The 21,159-nt window shown below is 35.7% G+C and overlaps 1 protein-coding gene across 3 annotated transcripts in view; it reads left to right on the forward strand.

Annotated features, from left to right (window-relative positions):
- LOC149806102 (small G protein signaling modulator 3 homolog) overlaps positions 1–21,159 on the forward strand; it is a 105,385-nt gene that overhangs the window by 51,535 nt on the left and 32,691 nt on the right. For all 3 annotated transcript variants that reach the window (XM_089950996.1, XM_089950994.1, XM_089950995.1), the window contains exons 10-16: positions 1,835–1,930; positions 3,484–3,615; positions 4,322–4,510; positions 9,347–9,502; positions 11,535–11,698; positions 13,308–13,401; positions 20,107–20,177. In XM_089950996.1, the coding sequence (XP_089807122.1) occupies positions 1,835–1,930; positions 3,484–3,615; positions 4,322–4,510; positions 9,347–9,502; positions 11,535–11,698; positions 13,308–13,401; positions 20,107–20,177 (902 nt within the window). The remainder of the gene's footprint in view (positions 1–1,834; positions 1,931–3,483; positions 3,616–4,321; positions 4,511–9,346; positions 9,503–11,534; positions 11,699–13,307; positions 13,402–20,106; positions 20,178–21,159) is intronic.

A 21,159-nucleotide genomic window follows, 5' to 3' on the forward strand; every position in this document is an offset into this window, starting at 1 on the left:
TTTAGTGTGCCTGGATAAATTGTGAACCTGCTGATAATGTGGGGGCAGGTGTGTATAGTTTTTTCTTATAGAAAATACAAAAATATTTGCTGAACAATAATAAATTCACAAAGTTGGTAGAGTTGGAAAAATTTCAGTAATATAGACATGTTCTTAACGTTCGAAAATAAAATATAGTTGGATCCAAGAATTAAACATAATGACTTGTGTATCTTAAAATAAGCATGAAGAGTTCAAGCACTAACAAGATATCATCCAAATTCAATTCACTTAATGACTTCCTCATTCTGCCATTGTTTTAGTATTTTAATATGTTTACTGTAATGAAAGAACAAGACTTTTTGATCAGTGGTCTCTGGTTTTCAATTTGGCATGCACTGATAGATCATTGTTATTTGAGAAGAAATATCCATTGGCTTCCGAAATCTTGTTTTAAAACATGCAAGCTGCACTATGGTGCTGTGTTACAGTGTTTCAAATAGTAATGGGTACTCACTGACAATATTGTTTAATGATTTCGTCTTTGAGTTGTAAAAGTCATGTTCTTGCTCATCTGTAGTCTTGCCAGTAAGTTACAGTTGAAAGTGCAGATTGAGAATAAGGGTGGATTCTCAATTAAGAAAACAAATACAAAATAAAAATGAGATAATCAAAGGGCCTTAATGCACGGTTATAAATGATGATTTTTTTTTATAATGACAGACTAGAATTATGTCTGTACAATATAACTGCCATTGTCCATTTGTAATTAAACAGTAGATATTGTAATGACAAGCATTTCCATGATCACTCATTCTTTAATCTTGCCGATAATGATAATAGATGGGTGGAATCAAGGAATAAGTGTTGATTGTTGTTTTTTTTTAATAAAAAAATTATCCATATGAAATTAGATGATCAAAGGCCCATCTGCAGGATTGTAAATGACTATTGTGTTTTATCTCTCACTTGATGAGAGACTATATCTACAATATTTTATAATACATTTCGCTGACGCATTTATATTTTAAAGTTGACGTGTAGTCGGCATAAATTAGAAAGTAATTACAGTATAAATTTAAGCATAGGATATGTCAGCATGAATAAGGTGAAAATAATTGTTTCATGCATGAAAACATTGATAATGACAAGAACAATGAAGACTGCAAGAAAAAGCAAGAAGTGTAAAACATTAATACAAAAAAGACCTTTTCCACTGTATCTGCTGGAAAAATATATTTCCTGTGTCATATCTTTTATGCCTTAATTAAATTCTTGACCAAAATGAATAGATTTTTTCATATTTTAGATGAGATTTTATCAAACATATACTTAGGTCAATTGTAACATTTTTGTATGGAAATCTAAAGGATTTGATGAAAAATATCATGTTCTATCTACAAAAATATAGGGGCCCTGAGTGGCCAAGTGGTCAAAAGCACTCACCATTACAGATCACTGCCATCTCACCTCTGTTTGTGTGGGTTCAAGTCTCGGGCTTGGCCAGTGTGGGTACGTGAGAAAGCTTGCCATTAGCTTCTCATGAGTTGGTGGGTCTTTCTGGGATTTTCCCACATTCTTCCTCCACCATTTATACTGTCCACCATGTACAGCCTATCTTGTGCTAAAAGATGGCGATAAACCCTATAACAACAACAACAACAAAAATATAATTACAATTGTTTGGTATATAAAAACTTTGAGAGTACAAACAAATACATGAATTGTGGTAAGTTAGTTCAAGAATATCAGTGTCTTTAGTGTGTTTTTATCAGTCACAGACATTGTCTTACACCATTGTTACATGTAGCATTTACGTTGACTTGATAGATAGTTATTATGGTTTATCTTTCAGGAGTTAGAAATGAAGACTCTGAACAACTCAGCCCAAATTTTCAATGCTTTATCAGATGTACCAGGGGATGTGCAAGATGTCGATGAATTGATAGAGGTGAGTGTTAGGTCATTTTTGAAGCTGGAGATAGGCACAAAGGAATACAACTCTTTCAACTTCATCTGCATTTGTTCCTTTAATTTCTTCCCCAAAAAATGTGGACAAAGTATAGGGATATATAAAAATAAGCAAACGTCCATAAAAAATTCACATTTAATGGGTCCATTCCAGAGATTATGATTTCTTAGTTATCTCTCCCTAATCATCACTAGATGTTGCACTCATAATTACTTCTGGTGTACTTGGAAGTAAAAAGAAACTTTTCATTATTTCTGCAATCATTTAGTGTATATCAATGTAGATTCAGATGTATAAATCATAGACTTAAAATAGAATACTGTCGTTTCTACCGAGTTGAGAAAACTAATTAAAAGTAAGTTTTGTTTATACTCGCTTATGAGTCCAATTGCAAACTTCACAAACCCAGATTTTAAAATGGTTGGATGCATGTTGCACAACAAATCAGGATGTTGTCACTTGACAAAATCCACTTCTCTGCTGAGCTAATGTAAAACGGTTTGGGTTTCTGTTGTAAAACAAAGATGGATTAGTTTGAGTTTTTGTTGTAAAACATTGATGGATTACATCCAGACACATCCAATAATTATAATGAAAATAGTATACCTGGAAGTAATGGATTATCAACATGTTGCCCATTAGGTGGGCAGATAACTCCATTGCAGAATGGGCTGTTTAGATCCCTGCTTGACAAAGTCAGTAATTTGGTATCCTAAGAACACTTTTAATAAAATTTGGTATGCAACATTATACTGACGAAAACTCCAAAGAATTTTCAGCCTTCTTTTAGAGGATTTGTGGCTTATCAGTTGTTTCACTTCCAAACATTAGATTCTGCAACTAACCTGGTCATGGGTTTTTGGGATTTCAACCAAATTTGGTATGCCGCTTTATACTGATCAGACCTTAAAGGAATTTGATTCCAAGCATTTCATGACATCATTTATAGGAATTCTGCACCCGGTTGCCTGTTCTCCTGACTTTGGTTTGTTGGATTTCAGCCAGTCCTGGCATTCAGCTTTATATTGATGAGATTTTGAATGAACTATATTTTCAGTATGACATAATTTACATGAGTTCTGTAATTGTTGGTAAAGGAAGCCTAAGTAGAATGGAAAATAAGGGGTGTCAACTGCTACAGCGGTCCTATACCAAGGATTGCATGTATCCGACAGTTTGGCTTGCTTTATATTGATGAGACCTCAGATGATTTGGAGATTCAGAATTCCACAATATTATTTACAGGAGTTGTGGCCCCTGAATTCCCATCATTCTAGCATGGTTTTTAGCTGTACACATTTCCTAGGCAAGGTTGGATTTAAAAAAAATTAATTATACACATTTATATAATTTGGGTTTTCAGAGTTCATTGTAATCATCTGGAGATGGTTGGTCACCAGAATGCCCATTTTTCTGACTTTAATTTCAGAACACAATTTCCTTTGTGCAAAAATTTAATTCTAGTGTGAATTTGATTAAGCTGCTAAATTGAATTATATGATGTCCTAATCATTGTAAAACTTGAATTTCAGATGGCATTTCGTGTAGCTGGATCACTGACCACTGTTGTGATAGACACACATCGCCGCAAGCATTTAGCGTACCTCATGGCAGATCAAGGGACCATTGTAAACCCAGAGTCAGCCAAAAATCTACCAAAGCAGGTAGTATGGGAGTGATTTTGAGAAACAATGTGGTCTTTTAACTCCAACACAGATTGTTTCTATTTACAATTTTTTTTAAAAATTAATTGTTGGTGAGGTATTTAAAAAATTTTTGCTGAGGTTTTTACATGCATTTTGATGGACCAGACCCAGGTGATGTCCACTGAGACCAGCAACAGCTGTAAATGTTGTTTTGGTTACATCTGTAAAGCTTTATGTCAACCGGACAATTACAGTAAATGTTTTATTGTATGGCAAGACAAGAACATCGTTTAATAAAAGACAGGGATGTGATTTGAACTTTATATAAATCTTAAAATTGACAATTTATATTTGCAAACTTATAAAGAAATAGCTTCTATGCAGTATTTATTCCTTTCAAAATGGAAGCCATTCTGTTTCTTCATTAGTTGATCAGGTAGATTGCGTTATTTATAATGGATATTCTCCTGTCTGAATTTGGTGCAGTCTTGATGTCCAGATATGAATGCTGCTCATTGATTGGACAGAATTTAAAAAATTGATGTATTTCATTAGCTAACAATGTGTACCCTATTTTTAGTTCCACTTGAGGTTTTCTTTACTTTTGTTTACAACAATAGATAACAGTTGCATTGTCTGCGTTCAATTGCCATCAGGAAAATAAAATCCTAACTCCTGCATTAAAAGCTATCAGTTATCATTGTGTCCATTTTTTTGGGTTCAGCAACTTAACAAAAGACACCTGAGGCGGTCTCGATCTCTAGTCAATATACTATTGTGGGGAGAGCAGGAAGAAGATGACTTTGGTAAAGCCAAAAACATCCGACAGACAGAATTACTGGTAGACCTTCGGGAAGCCATACTACAGATCGCACGTCATTTTCAGTCCTTGGATCCAAAGAATAACAAAGTTGTAAGTATTAATTGTCAAACATTGTGTTAGAAAGGTATTCAGTATTTGATTGTTATTTTTTCTAATATTGGAACATGCAAGTGAATTGAAAATTGAAAGTAACTTATGCTAAGATTTGAACATGTTACAAGTAGATAACAGTGACACTCAGGTGTAATATGATGGTTGGGGTCCACAAGGTGCTATGTAATGTATCAATATCAGACTGTGGACTTTGGTGATACAGTTACCAACTTAATGAATATTTAATGAGAAACACTTGAAACAGTTCATGTAGTATAAGAAATTTTCATGGTTTTCATTGTTGCCTCAATCCATGAATTTAAAGATTCAATGAAAAATTAGCCATGTATGATGATCACAACCCCACTCCGCCCATTTTCTTACTGTGTTTAGTTTCTAGAGCAGGGGTCTCAAACTCAAACTACCCTGAGGGCCGCATGAAGGTATTTTCGATGGCCCAAGGGCTGCACCATCTTTGTTATCTCTCATGACACCTTGTGACACCAATCATTTTGTGGACACAAGATATAGCTTGGTGGGCTGTGTGTTTGAGATCCCTGTTCTAGATGTAATAGCATTTGATTAATCAACATCAGTACTGTAATCTGTTAAAAAATATTAGCTTTTACATGCATTTGTTTTGTTTGAAACCTTGAAAAAGAATTATAATGCATTTTATAGTGTTTCAGTTCACACATATCATTAAGGTATCCAGTAGCTGTAATTTCCACTCTCTGTCTTTAATCAATATGTTAAGTAAGGATAGAGAGAAACGTGTATTCAGTCACTAGTTTATAATGAAAATGAAAGAAAAAATAACAAAAAATACTATTATGTGAAAAATAAATTTAATACTATGTTTATTCAGTTATAAGTCAACTCAAGTATAAGTGGAATATGTCACAGATCAATCGGTAACTTAGAATTTGTTCTAATTAAATCCATTAAAATCAATAATGCTCGCAATTTTTAATCCATTTATATGATAAATCCATGTATTAAGATATAGATAACAGTTTGGTATAGAATAAAGCTCAGAATGATCCAATTCACAATATCCCATAATATGTTAATTCCACATCTTACAAATGAATAATTAAAGTTAAGTTGACATCTTTGTGATTCGCAGTATCCTATAAGTGTCAATATCTAATGTTATCTGGTACAAAGTCCAAGAATTCATCCTCGTTGTCTGATAAAGTTCTGAAATCCTCCATTATTGTCTAGTCATTGTAAATTGTCTTCTCATCATCATAAATTTCATCTAACTCCATTTTCTTGGCTTGACTGTCATATGCAGGTGCTTATGTAGCGATTGAGCTTGGACTCAGCAAGTAACACTTTGATCACAGTCTGTAAAATCTGTAAAGACTGCAACTAAACACGTCAGTTGTCCATGCTGTTACTTGGCAATGAAGTCACCAGGGAAAATAATGATGGAACTGCCTTTATAAACTTAGGGATTAAGGTCATACTGCTTAGAAGTTGTAGAATTCTTTGTGGCACTGAACAAGTACATGTATTAAATTTGTGGCTTGATCCAAGGATTGTAAATTTGAAAACAAAGTGAGTTCTGCATTTACAAGCCAGGGGCTTATCAGGCCACATGCACTGGCAGAAAACTTTGGAAGTATCACTTGGGGAAAAAATCTAACTTATGGAGAAAAGAATATGCAAATTAAATGAAAACCTTTATTAAAGTGTTTATACAGCAAATTACAAATATTAATTCAAATACAAGATTTTAGGACTTGCAGCACAAAAATTGAAGCAATATACCTGCTAATAAACACTCATGGTAAACAAAATTGATGTACACTTCACTTGCATGAAATGGAAGAAAACATAGTGCATACCATATATACATTTCTAAATGGGAATAATGGCATGAAAACGTACAAATATTTGAATTGACATTATTTTTATGTACTGCAAACATCTTGAGTTTCCAACATTACCCGTAGATTTACCAATGTTTTTGGTATGCATGCATATAAGATTATCTCTACTCTGCATGAATGAAATTTTCAGTAAAAAAAATTGCTTATAAACAAGTATATATTCAAGTTGATCCTTCATTTGAGTTCAACTGCTGATGAAAATTTTAAATCCTTCTGAAAGCACATTTCTTATTATCCAGGAATTTTTAATCCAAAAGAAAAGCATGCTTGTAATATACTAGAAATTTTGCTGAGGCACTATTATTAATGAGACACTACACTAATTACAGATAATTAGGTCTGATATTTCACTTACTGTCACATGAACTGCAATTATCCATTCAACATGAATTGGCTTGAATAATGAGGTGACAAGGTTGACTAATAGAGTGCACTGATTATCACCAGCAACATCATCCTTTCACGTGATGGCCTCCATGACCTGTCTAGCGTACCAATGAAAACCACAAAAATTGGTTCCCCACAAAAATTGATGATACTACAGTATTTAAAAAAACTGCCTTCCCTGGGTACCATATATGTTTAAATGGAACAGCCCTTAGTGTTGTTATCTGTGTCAGCTTCCATTGATTTATTCACATAGACAGAAACACAGTGAAAATATTGAACTTGTCAGGTCTTTGATTTCTGCTTATGCATGTGTAGTATTGTTTAAATGATCACTGTTTGCATCTGCATGGTTTTATTCTTTAGTACTTTTATTTTGGGCATTTCTAGAGTTTAAGCTCTGAAATTAACAGGCAAAACCATGAATTTATGTTCCCACAAAAATGTCTTCTTTTTACAAAATCACTCAATATGAGCATCACATACATAAATGATACCACACAGCTCTAAAGTCTGATTTGTGCATTTAATTTCAGGCAGAAATAAAACTCATGTCCTGCAAATATGATGGTAGCAGAATATATAATGTTTCATAGGTTATGGTCCATTTTTTCTAGTATCCGAAAGATTTTTTACATGAGGGTGCTGATGTAACCCTGTGCTAATATGTGAACTGCATAAGAGGAAAAGAAAAAACCCTTGTTGTGACTGAAAAGAAAAAAATTGAACATTGAGCCCACAAAATAAATGATGCAAAAAGCAAAGCAAAAGAAATCTTTGACAAGACTGCACAAAAACAAAACAAGACTAGCACAACAGTATCAACATGTTGGGTCCAGATGTAGAAAAGTAAAGTCACTTGATGTGGGTTTTTTGTTCTATAGTTAATGTATATATATTCAAAAACTTTTTCAATGAAAGAGAAAAAACAATTGGATTTGTTATGAGAGAAAGAAATGATGTCCATGTAATATGCTGCAAAAATTAACAAATTATTGTGGCTGAATAATTGTGTGAACACATGTCTGTACATGTAATAACTTAAGCACTAATATTGTCGGAGAACAAGTTGATGTGACATAAAACATTGTGAAATTCTTCTAGTATTGTTTAAAGTTCTGTAGTTTTGTTATTTACAAATTTGTTTTGTTGCAATAAAGTAACAACTGTGCAAGATATTATGATAATTAGGTCTGCCAGGTGCAGTTCTATATGCTGTCAGAGTGTAAAAAGCATTTTTGCTGAGGGCATTTAGCCCCCTGGACCCCCTTATCAGGGGCATGGTCCCTTGAGACAGCAGTGGGGAAGGATCCACAGACCCATCTTTGTAATTTCATTTTTTTCCCTAAAGAACCCAAATCAGCTGTGGTTGTTTAGTATAAAAGCTTTACTGTATGAATCTTCTTAACTATATCTAAAACCATATGGACAAAAATATCAAAACTCGGGGATGAAAATTTAAATATTCGTGTTCCTATTGATTTTTATATGCAGTCAGATCTCATTATAACAGCATTCTTATTGTTGGAATATCATTTTCCACCCATATAACGATGGGAAAGAATGTTCATAATAGCAAATTTGGTCATTATATATTTGTTTCCTGACAGGGACGTTAATATGATGTTTCATTGCTTTGAATCATTTAGTAACAGCAGTAAACAGAATGTGTTACATTATTGCAGTTTGGAGTAGATTTCTTTCAATAAGATCAAAAAGGGCGGTAGTAAATAGAGGATCCTTTGTGCTTGCTTATTTGAGCTAAGTTCATGAAACAAACTGAATGGTTTCAGTTTTTGTATGCCTGATTAAAATCATTGAATGAGTTTCATTAATTTAATTTGAAAGTGCAAGTGTTAGAAACAGAGAATTTTGTGAATGAATCTTTCCAAAACATGCATTGACTTGTATTTCAGTAATGGTCTGCTAACATTATTGCATTGCCCTTATTGTGATGTAACAGTATGATGCAGTTACCTACAGTTGTGTTGTACACCTATATATTATGTTAAAATTCTGAAACCAGTCAAAGTTGTAATGATGTAATCGGTGACAAAATATCATTATGTGTAATGTTACAATAAAAAATGGGGACCCCGAGTGGCCGAGTGGTCTAAAGCGTTCGCCGTTACGGATCACTGCCATCTCACCTCTGTCTGCGCCGGTTCGAGTCTCAGATTCAGCCAGTGTAGATATGTGAGAAAGCATGCCAGTAGCTTCTCGTGGGTCGGTGGTCCTTTCCGGGGTTTTCCCGGTTTCTTCCTCCACCATTAATACTGGCCGCCATATATGGCCTACCGTGTGCTGAAAAATGGCGTTAAACCCCACAACAACAACAACAACAATAAATAATGGGGGGGGACTGTTATGTACATTTAATGTTGCAAAATATGCTTTCTACTTTATTTTTCCTTTAATTTGCTTATTATTGCATATCTTTCCTTTGTCCGATACATTCATACAGAACTTTGATGACTGTGTCATTTTCTTTATGTTGGTGACTATTTCGTTATATCAGCCATGTTGTATCCTTTATATTTGACAGATACTACAAGCAGACTACTCAATGGACAGTCATGCAAAAGACTTAGAGAACTATGTGAATGTTGCCAGAAACAGGCAGCGGAGGGCTAAGGCTTTGCTAGACTTTGAGAGGCATGATGATGATGAACTGGGCTTCAGGAAGAATGATGTCATTACTGTAAGCTGGATTAGATTTTTGATATATAAGGATTTAAGCTGGGTTATATTGAGGGTACATGAGTCATGTACAGTATATGAGGATGCTGATACTGGTTTTAATGTCATGACTGTAAACATAATTAGATTTAGGGTATACCAGTCTTGTACAGTATATGAGAATGTAAGCTGGATTAGATTTATGATATATAAGGATTTAAGCTGGATTATATTGAGGGTACATGAGTCATATACAGTATATGAGGATGCTGATACTGGTTTTAATGTCATGACTGTAAACATAATTAGATTTAGGGTATACCAGTCTTGTACAGTATATGAGAATGTAAGCTGGATTAAATTTATGAGATATAAGGACTTAAGCTGGATTATATTGAGGGTACACGAGTCATGTACAGTATATGAGGATGCTGATAGTGGTTTTAATGTCATGACTATACGTAATTAGATTTAGGTTATACCAGTCTTGTACAGCATATGAGGATGCTGATAGTGGTTTAAATGTCATGTCTGCAAACATAATTAGATTTAGGGTATATCAGTATTGTACAGTGTGTGAGGATGTAAGCTGGATTGGATTTAGAGTACAGCAGTATTGTACAGTATATGTGGATGTAAACTGGATTAGATTTAGGGTAAAGACATCTTGTACAGAATATAAAGATGCTGATAGAGGTTTTAATGTCGTTACTATATGCTGGATGAGATTTGGGGGATAGCAGTCTTGTACAATGTATAAGGATGCTGTTTGTGATATTACTATTGCAGCACAATTTGAGTGGCGTGGTCAGTAAATGGGATTTAGTTTTATAGTAGAACTGCCAGTAATATCCTCAGATTCTTACATACTGTGAAACCAGTCTTGTCTGCTGAGAACTCTGTCGGAAACCACAAAAATATTGTCATCTGTAAACGTGCTCTTTTCATAGAGGTTAAATTTCTTGTAGCATTACTGTATCCGACTGAGGCTTTCTGTCATGATGTTTATATTTGTAGGAGCTTTGGTAGCACTGTTGGTAGAGACTCTGTGTAGTAATTCAAGGGTCTCAGGTTTGATACCAGCCCACTCCAGTCAGGGTCAGCTGCCATATTGTCCATGGGAAAAGCACTTCCATTTCCTTTGCATTATACAGCCAATAATATGTTAAAGTGCCATTTAAATCAAGACAAATTATCCTTTGTACTTGTATGCCTGTTGCAGATAGCCTCTAATGTGCCTGTAAATGAAATTTATCAGTATGTGACAAATAATGTAATTTGCTGTAGATATTGTCACCCACATGTACATTCAATAGATAAAGTCAAACCCATCTTCGCTAGCCAAGGTTCCAATGTGATAACCCTATTTTCACCTTGGTGTATTGAGCAGATATGTCTGTTGCAGATGTGTCTGTGCTTTAGGTCTGTGAATTTCATTGGATGTGGCAGCTAGCCACAGTTTATATAACTGGTGCTGATATGCCATCAAATATGGCCACTTTTACTTTAAAAAATCCCATTTTGAAACAAATTCTCTAAAACATTTTTTAGCAGAAAGCACCATGGCATGATGCTGATCCAAATTTGGCCACTGTTACTGTAAATATAAATCATAAAACCTTTAAATGACTTTTCTTCAAAGCTGTAGGATAGAATTTGACCAATCTTGATATAAACAAAAACATCTTGGCATGAATGCCTTTCAGATTTATACAAATCCATTGTCAGATATGACAATATTACTAAATTCAGAGAAACATTTAAACATCTTGACAAAAGTGCTAAATTGAATTGACAGACAGGTTTCAGATTGGTTCTAATTGTGCCAAACCACCGCTAAAAGTTCAACCACATTTACGCAAGATGCTGACCAACTTTGACACAAAGTATCCTGACTTAGGGTCCTTTCTCTATGGGACAAAATTATGCTGATTGCCCGTCATGATATGAATAAACTAGAGAAACCTTGAAACAATTCTTTCAATAAAAGATGCTGTAAGATTAAGATTGAAAAAGTATTGTGTGCTACATTTATATTCCTGTATCCTATTCAGATAATCTCTCAAAAGGATGAACACTGTTGGGTGGGGGAACTGAATGGTTTGAGGGGCTGGTTCCCAGCCAAGTTTGTAGAGCTGCTTGATGAAAGAAGTAAAAATTACTCCTCAGCTGGGGATGACACAGTATCTGAGGCCATCACTGATCTGGTTAGGGGCACGTAAGTACATTTTTCAATTGTAACATGAATTTTTGTTGGTTGAAAATGTTCCTTCTGGCTCACCTGTACAAAGTACTGGAGAACTTGTGCAGTTACCCTAATGGCAGCATCTGCTATATTAAACGTAGATCACAGGTTTAAGTTAGTGTTTATAGTTTTTATTATGGATTGGATCTTGACATGTCACACAGAAAACACAATTTTTGACTCCAAAACCTACCAACACAATCATGTTTAGAAAAATATAATTTCCAGTAAGTCTTAAGAAAATAAAATCCAGAGCCTCCTTGGGACTACAAAGTACACTTTTTGGAGCCTCAAAACCAACCAACAATACCAAGTAGGATGGCATGATTGTTATGTCGTACATTATTTTATATATTTTTGCCCATTGTAACTATGTTTTTTGGACAGTTTGTCAGATGATATTTGCAATTGAAGTTTGCATTCAGGGTTTACTCTGTTTTGGTTAGATTCAGGAATGTATTTTCATTCAGTCACAGCACTGTTATCAGTATTGCTGCTGCTGTGCCCCAGCATCACCAGGTCTAGCTGCCTGTGCCACAGAGAATTTTAATCTAGTTGGAAATGGTTCTAAACATAATGCACATGCATTCATTGTTGCCTTAATTTCTCTTCTTATATCCAGTAAAATCCATGAAATTTTCACAATTGTTCTGAATAAATTTGTCAACACAGTCATATATTTTTTGTATTTTTTGTCCAAGTCTTGATGATTCCATGTCAAAAACTACGATGTGTGTAAATTTTCCTAAAATATTCAACTGTCAAACACATATTTCCTCAGCTTGTTCAATATTTTTGAGATCAGATTCAAGAAAGTATTTATTTTTGCTCTCATAGTCATCAAATATCAATCAGAACTCTGCCATTGTTTGCTATTTTTTTGACAATTAAATACATCTAGTAAAAGTGCTCGATTCATAACCTTGGCTTACGAATAGTTCAAATTTACACAGAAGAAAATTAAACTCATTTCTGATTGGTTTAAAATCATTAGATTCTTGAAAAACACAATCTGTAACAAATCAAAGACATTTTTACTGCCATCTATTCACAGTGACTATAGGCAGGATCGGTCATTGAATGCAGTAAACAAATCACAGGTATAGTTGGGATCAGGACTGAATGAGTTAAGGTTTCGTTCATAGCTCATAGGGAAGGATTATGCATTTAAATTTGGCTTATGTGTGTTAAATAGCATGTGCCTGACCATATTCATTATGTTTTTGTCCAAAATTTTTTCCCCCAGTCTTACTTATATTTATGCAGTATATATGGAAATATTGGCATTGATTACAACAGATTTAAGTTTGTGTTTAGGGTTTTAGTTATTGCTTGAAAGAAAGGAGGATACATTTGAGTTACGGTTGAGTAATGGCTGTTATCCTGCAACAGTGGTACCTCATGATTAAAATTGAAGTCACAATGACAAGGAAACATTCAGCAAAAATATTTTGATCAAATATATTGATTTGATGTAATGAAAGTATAAGTTTAGCCCAATTGTTGTTAGGTAATAATGATTTTTAGCCAATTCACAACATTTCTGAGGTTACATAAAATATTTGTGATTATTTTCATACAGGCTGTGTCCATGTTTGAAAGCAATATTTGAACATGGTCTCAAGAAACATTCCTTGCTTGGAGCACCCTGTCATCCATGGCTCTTCATTGAAGAGGTGAGATCTAGTTAAATGTGACAGACATGAATACTAATTCTGTTGAGTTTTTCCAAGAATTTACATATTTTTTCACAGCAACTTTCCAAGAAAATGCATGTTTGAGTTGAAAGAATAATAGGCATGTAAATTATATTTAATATTCATATGTAATTCATTTGTAATTACGTTACAGTAGAGGACATATTTATCCACTACTCAAATCCAGGCATAGAAATTAAAAACTTGTTGATTGCTTGACAGTTGAGATGCATTTATTAAATATATAATCTTGCCAATATAAATCAGGTAAATAGAAATAGCAGAAAACCCATGTCAATGTGTATTTTGGTAGTTGTGTGCTAATTTTGTTTCTTTATGACTGTTGGAGAATGGCAGCTTTCATTTGATTTATATCGAACCAACCAGGTAAATTTGTTAGTACTGATGCTTAAAATTATCTTCTGCTGACAACAAGGTTTCTTATCAGCAAATTAGTGCTGATTTTTCCTTCACTTATGTAGAGAATCAGAGCGTCTTTAGATCAGGCATCTAGAGTGTCAGTAATGGCTCTTTGGTTTTGTATGTTATGGTACTGAAACAAATGAAGGTTATTTAGTGCTAATGCAGTTGGAATAAAGTGCCTACCCCCGGGACACACCACAGTGGCAAACTTACATTGATCTAGTTGTGGGATCTGATCCGACACCTTTCTGGTAGCAAGTCTACACACCAACCACTAAATAACCAATCCCCTTCTCTCACAAGGAATAGGTTTTGACATTTGTCTCATGATTCTTTTGATAAAGTGTAGTCATGAAGGATAGGTCAACTTATTTCCTGTAAGCCATACAATACAATTCTGTGCACAAAGAATTTTGATATCAAATGGAGGGAGTTTTCCACGTTTACATTTGGGATATTCATGAATTTCATGGTTCCTGCTGACTAGGAATTTAAGGACCCTACAGAAAGGAACCAGCCATTGGAGAACCGACTTGTTATAGCAGTAATACATTACCTGTTACTATAACATTGCCTTCGCTTTTCTGGGGCTAGTCTCCAGTCCATGGTGAATTCCCTCCTCCAGTTAGAAATTGGGGGTCTCGTCTACAACAAAAAGATGAACATAAACCCAGTCTGATACATTCATTACTTTCATCATTTTGGAATATCATCTTTCTCTCCAGTTGTGTCAGTTTGTTCTCATTCTCTAGTGTCTCCATCTCTGTCCATCACTACTGATCAGGCAATAAAAGATAAAAAAGTATTGACACGTCTTCTCTCAGATCAGTATTGGAAGTTTTCTGGGTCTTCAGAGATCTAGATCTTCTCCAGTTTGGGGAGACTTTCAGGGGCTCAAGATAAATCAGATCTTACGCTGTATCCCCACTCTGCTGTGGTGAAGGGCAGAGCACACAATTTATCACAAGGCCAACAAACAGCTACAAAATGCATTCACATTTTTGGCCACTCAAACCTCTCTCCCTAGATTTGGTAGAGTCCAAGTTGTGGACATCAATGGGGACATGGACCCACATTCCCATTAAGTTGCTTGAAGTTGTGGAGTTAGGCTCAAACCCTTGTTGCCATTATTTCACGTGCCAGTCTCATTGTGGCAGCCTCCTTCAATCTTCTGATGCTGGTGTCTCTATCAGCAGTCACCTTACAGAAACTTTCTGAGACTGTTGCCAGGACAATGAGGCACTCAGTTCTAAGTGTCAGTGAATCTTTCTGCAGAACTTCACCACTGTAGAGATTCCATGACAGACATCTGAAAGATTTTGTTGGAATATGGCATGAAGCTGTTATGGGTGGCTGCATAAACTTCCAGGATGCTTGCCTACACATCATCTTCCCATTCCTCTGCATGGTTTTATTTGGGCAAGGAGGTTTGGGTTCTTCCCTGCAGCCTATCCTGTGCTTCCAGAGCCTAGGTGGGAGTAATAGCAGCTAACTTAAGATTGTGAGGGGTTCTCATCATACAGTTGTTACAAGCCTATCCTCTTAAAAAAAGAAGCAGAAAAGAGTGAAAGACAACAAGCTTTGTAAAAGTAAACAAATACGATTTATTTCCCTAGAATGCAAAGTGAAAATAAGAAAAAAGAACTTTCGGTATTGTGAATTAAATCCCTAAATAATCCAAGAATTACAGACACAAGGCCTAGTACTTTAAAGTCCTGAATTAAATTTGGTGAAAGTCCAGAAAATGACCCAAAACTGAAGTCGATGATATGTCTGTGGTAGCATTAAAGTGTTGATGTGTCAAGTCTTTTGTTGAATCACAGAAGTGTAATTCCAGGTTTGAATATACTATTCCAGTGAATATCTCTATCCAAGAAATTTATCAGAGCACTTTTGTATTTCCAGAGGAAATAATCACTTGAATTCATTAATTGAAACAAAGATTCCAGCTCAGAACTACTGGTCACATCATATAATATACAACTTGAAAGTGCTAGATGTTAAAGCTTGAATGACCAAGTCCTCACAGTCACAAGATTATATAGTTCTCTACTTGACCTCAGGTTACAGTTAGCATTTTCTTTAAAAAAAAAAAACATTACCTAGTGGAAAATAACCTTCTAGAATGTTTACAAAATCAATACCATAACCTATAAAATTCACTTTGGAAAGTCTAAAACGTTGACCCAAATCAACATATTTACCTCTTCTATTAATAATAATCCTGGTAATTCGCTCATACAAATAGAGAATAATGAAGCTATATATTAGTTGTTTACATAAAATGAAATTTAAATAAAGTCAGGTCAAGCAGAAATGAACTCAGTTTTGGACAAGGTCAAGTCCAGCATATAATGTTACATTACAATAGCATGTAATGAAATATTGTTTTAAAAAACTAACAAACAAACAATTAAATTAATTATACATAACACAGTATTTAAGATGTGCCTTACTATGAGACCCGTCACTCTGTGACAGTGACAAAGTAAGATCTGACTCCTTCATAGAATGTTGCTTACATGGGGATAAATTTCTTCACAAATCAAGGCCAGTTCATGTTCCCCAGACAGCAAACTGGAGACCTCACATGAACCACCATTTAGCTTGGATTCATTTGGAATCCCAGTTTTGTCAGCCAAATCAGGACAGGTTTCTGGGCATTTTTATGATACAGGCCACTGAACTTTCTCTTTGCGGTATACTGATGCCTAAGATTAGGGCAGAGGCACTGACATAGAGCCAGAGGGGCTTGTCCTCCAAGGCTTGTGGTCTTGGGAGACAAGAAATGTGGGCTATTTGCTCAGCACAACATGGTTTTGTCAGCCTCATAAAACACAATGGTTGCATTGGCTGTGGTATGCCTCAAACATCAAGGAGGCACTCATGCCCCTATTTGTGCTTGGATAACTGGAAACTTCTCAGATGGACAACCTTGGAGAGAATCACTCTCAGAGTGCACAGTATTCCAGGCAAGAGAAATACCCAAGTGAACAGCCTCTACATACATTAGTGGTCAGTCCTCACAGAATGATCTCTGCACCTTTTGGTGGCAGTGAGACTTTCTCAGCATTGGGTCAAGACATTAGTAATCTTGTTTGCAATGAGGGTGAACACCTAGTAGTGATTTTACGTCTTTCCAGCTCCAGACCAGAGTACATAGGCAGTGGTTGCCCTAAGTCTGAAGTGGGATCGATTGTATGCCAACACCTTTGCAACTTTCAGAATACTCCTGCAGGTTCTTCATAAAATCAGGACTATCATGGTTCATCTTGATTGATCCCTCTTTAGTAAGTGCTTTATGGGATCCACCATAGGGTCAGACAACCGACTTTTATATTGCACTTCATAGACCAGTCTCTTGCTCGTTAATGCCTGGGCAGAACCATTCCTGTGTTGTTTGGTCATTATCTAAACAACTTTTTGAAAATTTGAGTGAGGTTTCCTTTGACAACTTTGCTATAAGGAAGGTCTTCTTTCCTAGCATCAGCAATGAGGAGTGAAATTCATGACTTATCTGAAGAGAAGGATTGCCTATGATTCTGTGGTACCAATGATTCAGTCTCCCATCTTTGCTAACTAAGCTTTCTGACTAATATCAGCAACTGGTAGTCCCTGAACCAGTTGAAATCTCTTGTCTCAATTGCATTAGTGCTAGTAATTTTTACGACTAACTCCTTTGCCTATTCGGAGCCTTACATTTTTGTCTGGCTGAATCAAAAGGTTTAAATCATCTCTTTCTCACAGTATTTGATATTTTAGCATCCACCATAACTAGGTGGATTATTCAATCAAAAGAGATTACTGGGAGAGATCTTTTCTTCACGTGAATCAAAACTGATAAGGTATGGGCAATTTCTGCATTTTTGGTCTTTTTAATCTTTGTTCTTTGGATGATATCACGAAGGTTGCATTCTTGCCAGCTCACTGCACTTTCTTCATGATACCTTCATTTATTGTTATACCAGTGCAAAGACATGCTTGCATTAGGCCCATTTTATTCAGTCAGCAAGTAGTCATGCCATCCTCTGCAGTATAGCACTGTTCTGACAACAGATGCTATGTTTACTTAAACAGTCACAGCTGTAAAAGTCAGCGATGTAATAATGACATGTTATGTATTACTGCTATTAAAATGTAATTTTGGAGAGTACAGATAATTTTAATTATGTAATACTTACCATTATTATCACCAAATTTCTTCCTTCCTCCCTGCTCAGGTTTCCTTTCAGTCTCATTCCAAGTTGAAGAAGGACAATTTTCTGGAAGATATCTTGCGTATCAGATATAGACTATTTATTTTTAACTCTACTGGTCATGGACGTTAAGAACATATATGATGTCTTCTTGTCCTTCATCTGCTGGCATCCATTCATCTGTTAGCATAAGTTGTCAATACTAAACTCCTTGATGGTTGCCATGAAACTTTTTACCCAGTGGTCTAGTTGATCTTAAATGAAAATGATAATGCCCAGACATCAGTATGGTGACTACAGCAGCCATCTTGAATTGGATGGTTTTGTCAACATGGGGTTTTCATTACAAGACTTCTTATGATGCCTAGTTGGTCTTAAATAAAATGGTGCCAATCTGATGTTCTGTATGAGCACTGTGGCTGCCATTTTGAAAATCTTGTTATTGCATCTTCTCCTTAACGGAAAGTCATGTTGAAATAGGTGCAAAAGACTTATGGTGTCTAGCTGGTTTAAGTAATAGTTTTGCTGATCTGATATCCAAATTTTCACATTGGACACCTTGAAAACCTAATTGCTACTTTAGCTAGATGGAAAGTTATATCATCATTGGGTGCTAACTGGAAGACTTCGTCTGATATCTAATTGGTACTAAATTTAAATGGTGCTGATCTGATGTCTAGTATGGACACCATGGCAGATGTCTTAGAAATCTTCTGGTTGCTACCCCTCCTAAATGGAAAGTCCAGTTAACATGAGGTTTTTTGCCAGAAGACTAATTATGATATCTAGTTGGTCCTAAATGAAAGTGATGTTGATTTGATCTCAGATATGTCTGCCACAATGAACGTATGGAAACTGTTGTCACTAATTCTCCTACATGTGGGATCATGTCATCATAGTGCTGTTTTCACCAAAAGTCTTCCAGTAGTGTCCTAAATTTGTCCTGAATGAAAATTGTGCCAATCTTACATCAAACGTGACTGCACTGTTAGCTGATTTGAACATCTTATCACTCTAGATTATAACCAATGGTTTCAGCAATCAGCCGTTACAAGGAAGGTATGGTTTTGTCTTGATTTTCTGGATATTCATTGATGATAGTAGAGTGCTTTCAATAGAAGTCTTTACATTATGGGCTCCAGAGGGATATGCTCACTTCACAGAGAGCTTTCAGTAGAAGTCTTTACATTATGGGGGCACCAGAGGGATATGCTCACTCCACAGAGAGCTTTCAGTAGAAGTCTTTACATTAGTGGGGCACCAGAGGGATTTGATTACTCAACATAGTGCTTTCATCAGGAGTCTTTACATTATGGGGGCACCAGAGGGATATGCTCACTCCACAGAGAGCTTTCAGTTATAGTCTTTACATTATGGGGGCATCAGAGGGATTTGATTACTCAACATAGTGCTTTCATCAGGAGTCTTTACATTATGGGGGCACCAGAGGGATATGCCCACTCCACAGAGAGCTTTCAGTTATAGTCTTTACATTAGTGGGGCACCAGAGGGATTTGATTACTCAGCATAGTGCTTTCATCGGGAGTCTTTACATTGCGGGGGGGGGGGGGGGGGGGGCACCAGTGGGATTTGATTACTCAACATAGTGCTTTCATCAGGAGTCTTTACATTGGGGGGGGGGGGGCCACCAGAGGGATTTGATTACTCAACATAGTACTTTCATCAGGAGTCTTTACATTGGTGGGCACCAGAGGGATTTGATTACTCAACATAGTGCTTTCATCAGGAGTCATTACATTAGTGGGGCACCAGAGGGATTTGATTACTCAACATAGTGCTTTCATCGGGAGTCTTTACACTGGGGGCATCAGAGGGATTTGATTACTCAACATGGTGCTTTCATCAGGAGTCTTTACATTGGGGGGCACCAGAGGGATTTGATTACTCAACATGGTGCTTTCATCAGGAGTCTTTACATTAAAGGGGCACCAGAGGGATTTGATTACTCAACATAGTGCTTTCATTGGGAGTCTTTACGGGGGGGGGGCACAAGAGGGATGTATCATCACATGATGACTCTTGTATACTTTTTTCTTTCTTTCAGGCGGCAACAAGGGAAGTTGAGAAGGATTTTCAGTCAGTCTACTCCAGACTGGTTCTGTGCAAAACATTTAGGTATATTTATTGATCTTTATTCTCAGTAACTCAAACTTGGCATTTTGCAGTGCAAGAGAATAGTTAAAAGTTAACATAAGAATGAAAATACTTTATATACTGAATAAATTGCATTTCTTCGCAGTTGAAAATCCAGATAAAATGTTTATTAGAAATTCAGTACAACACATTAGACAGTTGCTATAAGGTTTTGACCAGTATTCTAAAAAGTTTGTTAAATATTTGTAAAAACATTTGGAATGTAAAACTGTCATGATACAAATACATGCCTGTATAAACCATCTGAGATCAGCATATACCCAGATATGCTGCTTCATTATCAGTGTTTTCTCCAGGATGCATGATGGTGTGAATTCCAGTAAAATTTGATTACACCCCCTCCCCAATAAAAAGGAACATTAATTTGCCAAGAGCTTAATGAAAACTGTAAACTTTATTATTACATGATTTATTCTGACTCGTTGAAGTGCTTCACCTCTAAATCAGTTACCAGAATCAGGTACCTACTAAATGATGTTTTACTGTTGAGCTGTGGGATGTTTCTTTGATTATTTGTTACAAGCATTTTACTAACAGCACTTTGTGAGGATGCACATTAATAGACTTGCAGCTATAATGTAATGTCTCTTCTGTTCTGTGCATATGAGTTTGTACCATTGTCTTTACATATGGTTGCAACTGCTGAGCTTATGATAAAGATACTCAGCTGTGAGTTTTCTCTTTATTAATTCAAAATTATTTGTCATACATGGATTAATTGGAACATATTGTAAGGGGTCTGTTCATAGATGCTCATGTATATTAACAACCCCCACCTTTCCATTCCTCCCCTTTCCCATAAAATAAATGAAAATATCTTTTTATAAAAATGTCTGGGCAGGAATTACTCCTTGGTGTGCTCTCAGAAAATCTTGACAAAATCACTGATAATGTTGCAGAAGAACAGGGTTTAACCTGTTAGCTGGAAATCATGAGCAGAACA

The sequence above is a fragment of the Sinohyriopsis cumingii genome, chromosome 2 (genome assembly GCF_028554795.1).
Source record: "Sinohyriopsis cumingii isolate HCF-2022 chromosome 2, ASM2855479v2, whole genome shotgun sequence".
Classification (NCBI taxonomy): domain Eukaryota; kingdom Metazoa; phylum Mollusca; class Bivalvia; order Unionida; family Unionidae; genus Sinohyriopsis; species Sinohyriopsis cumingii.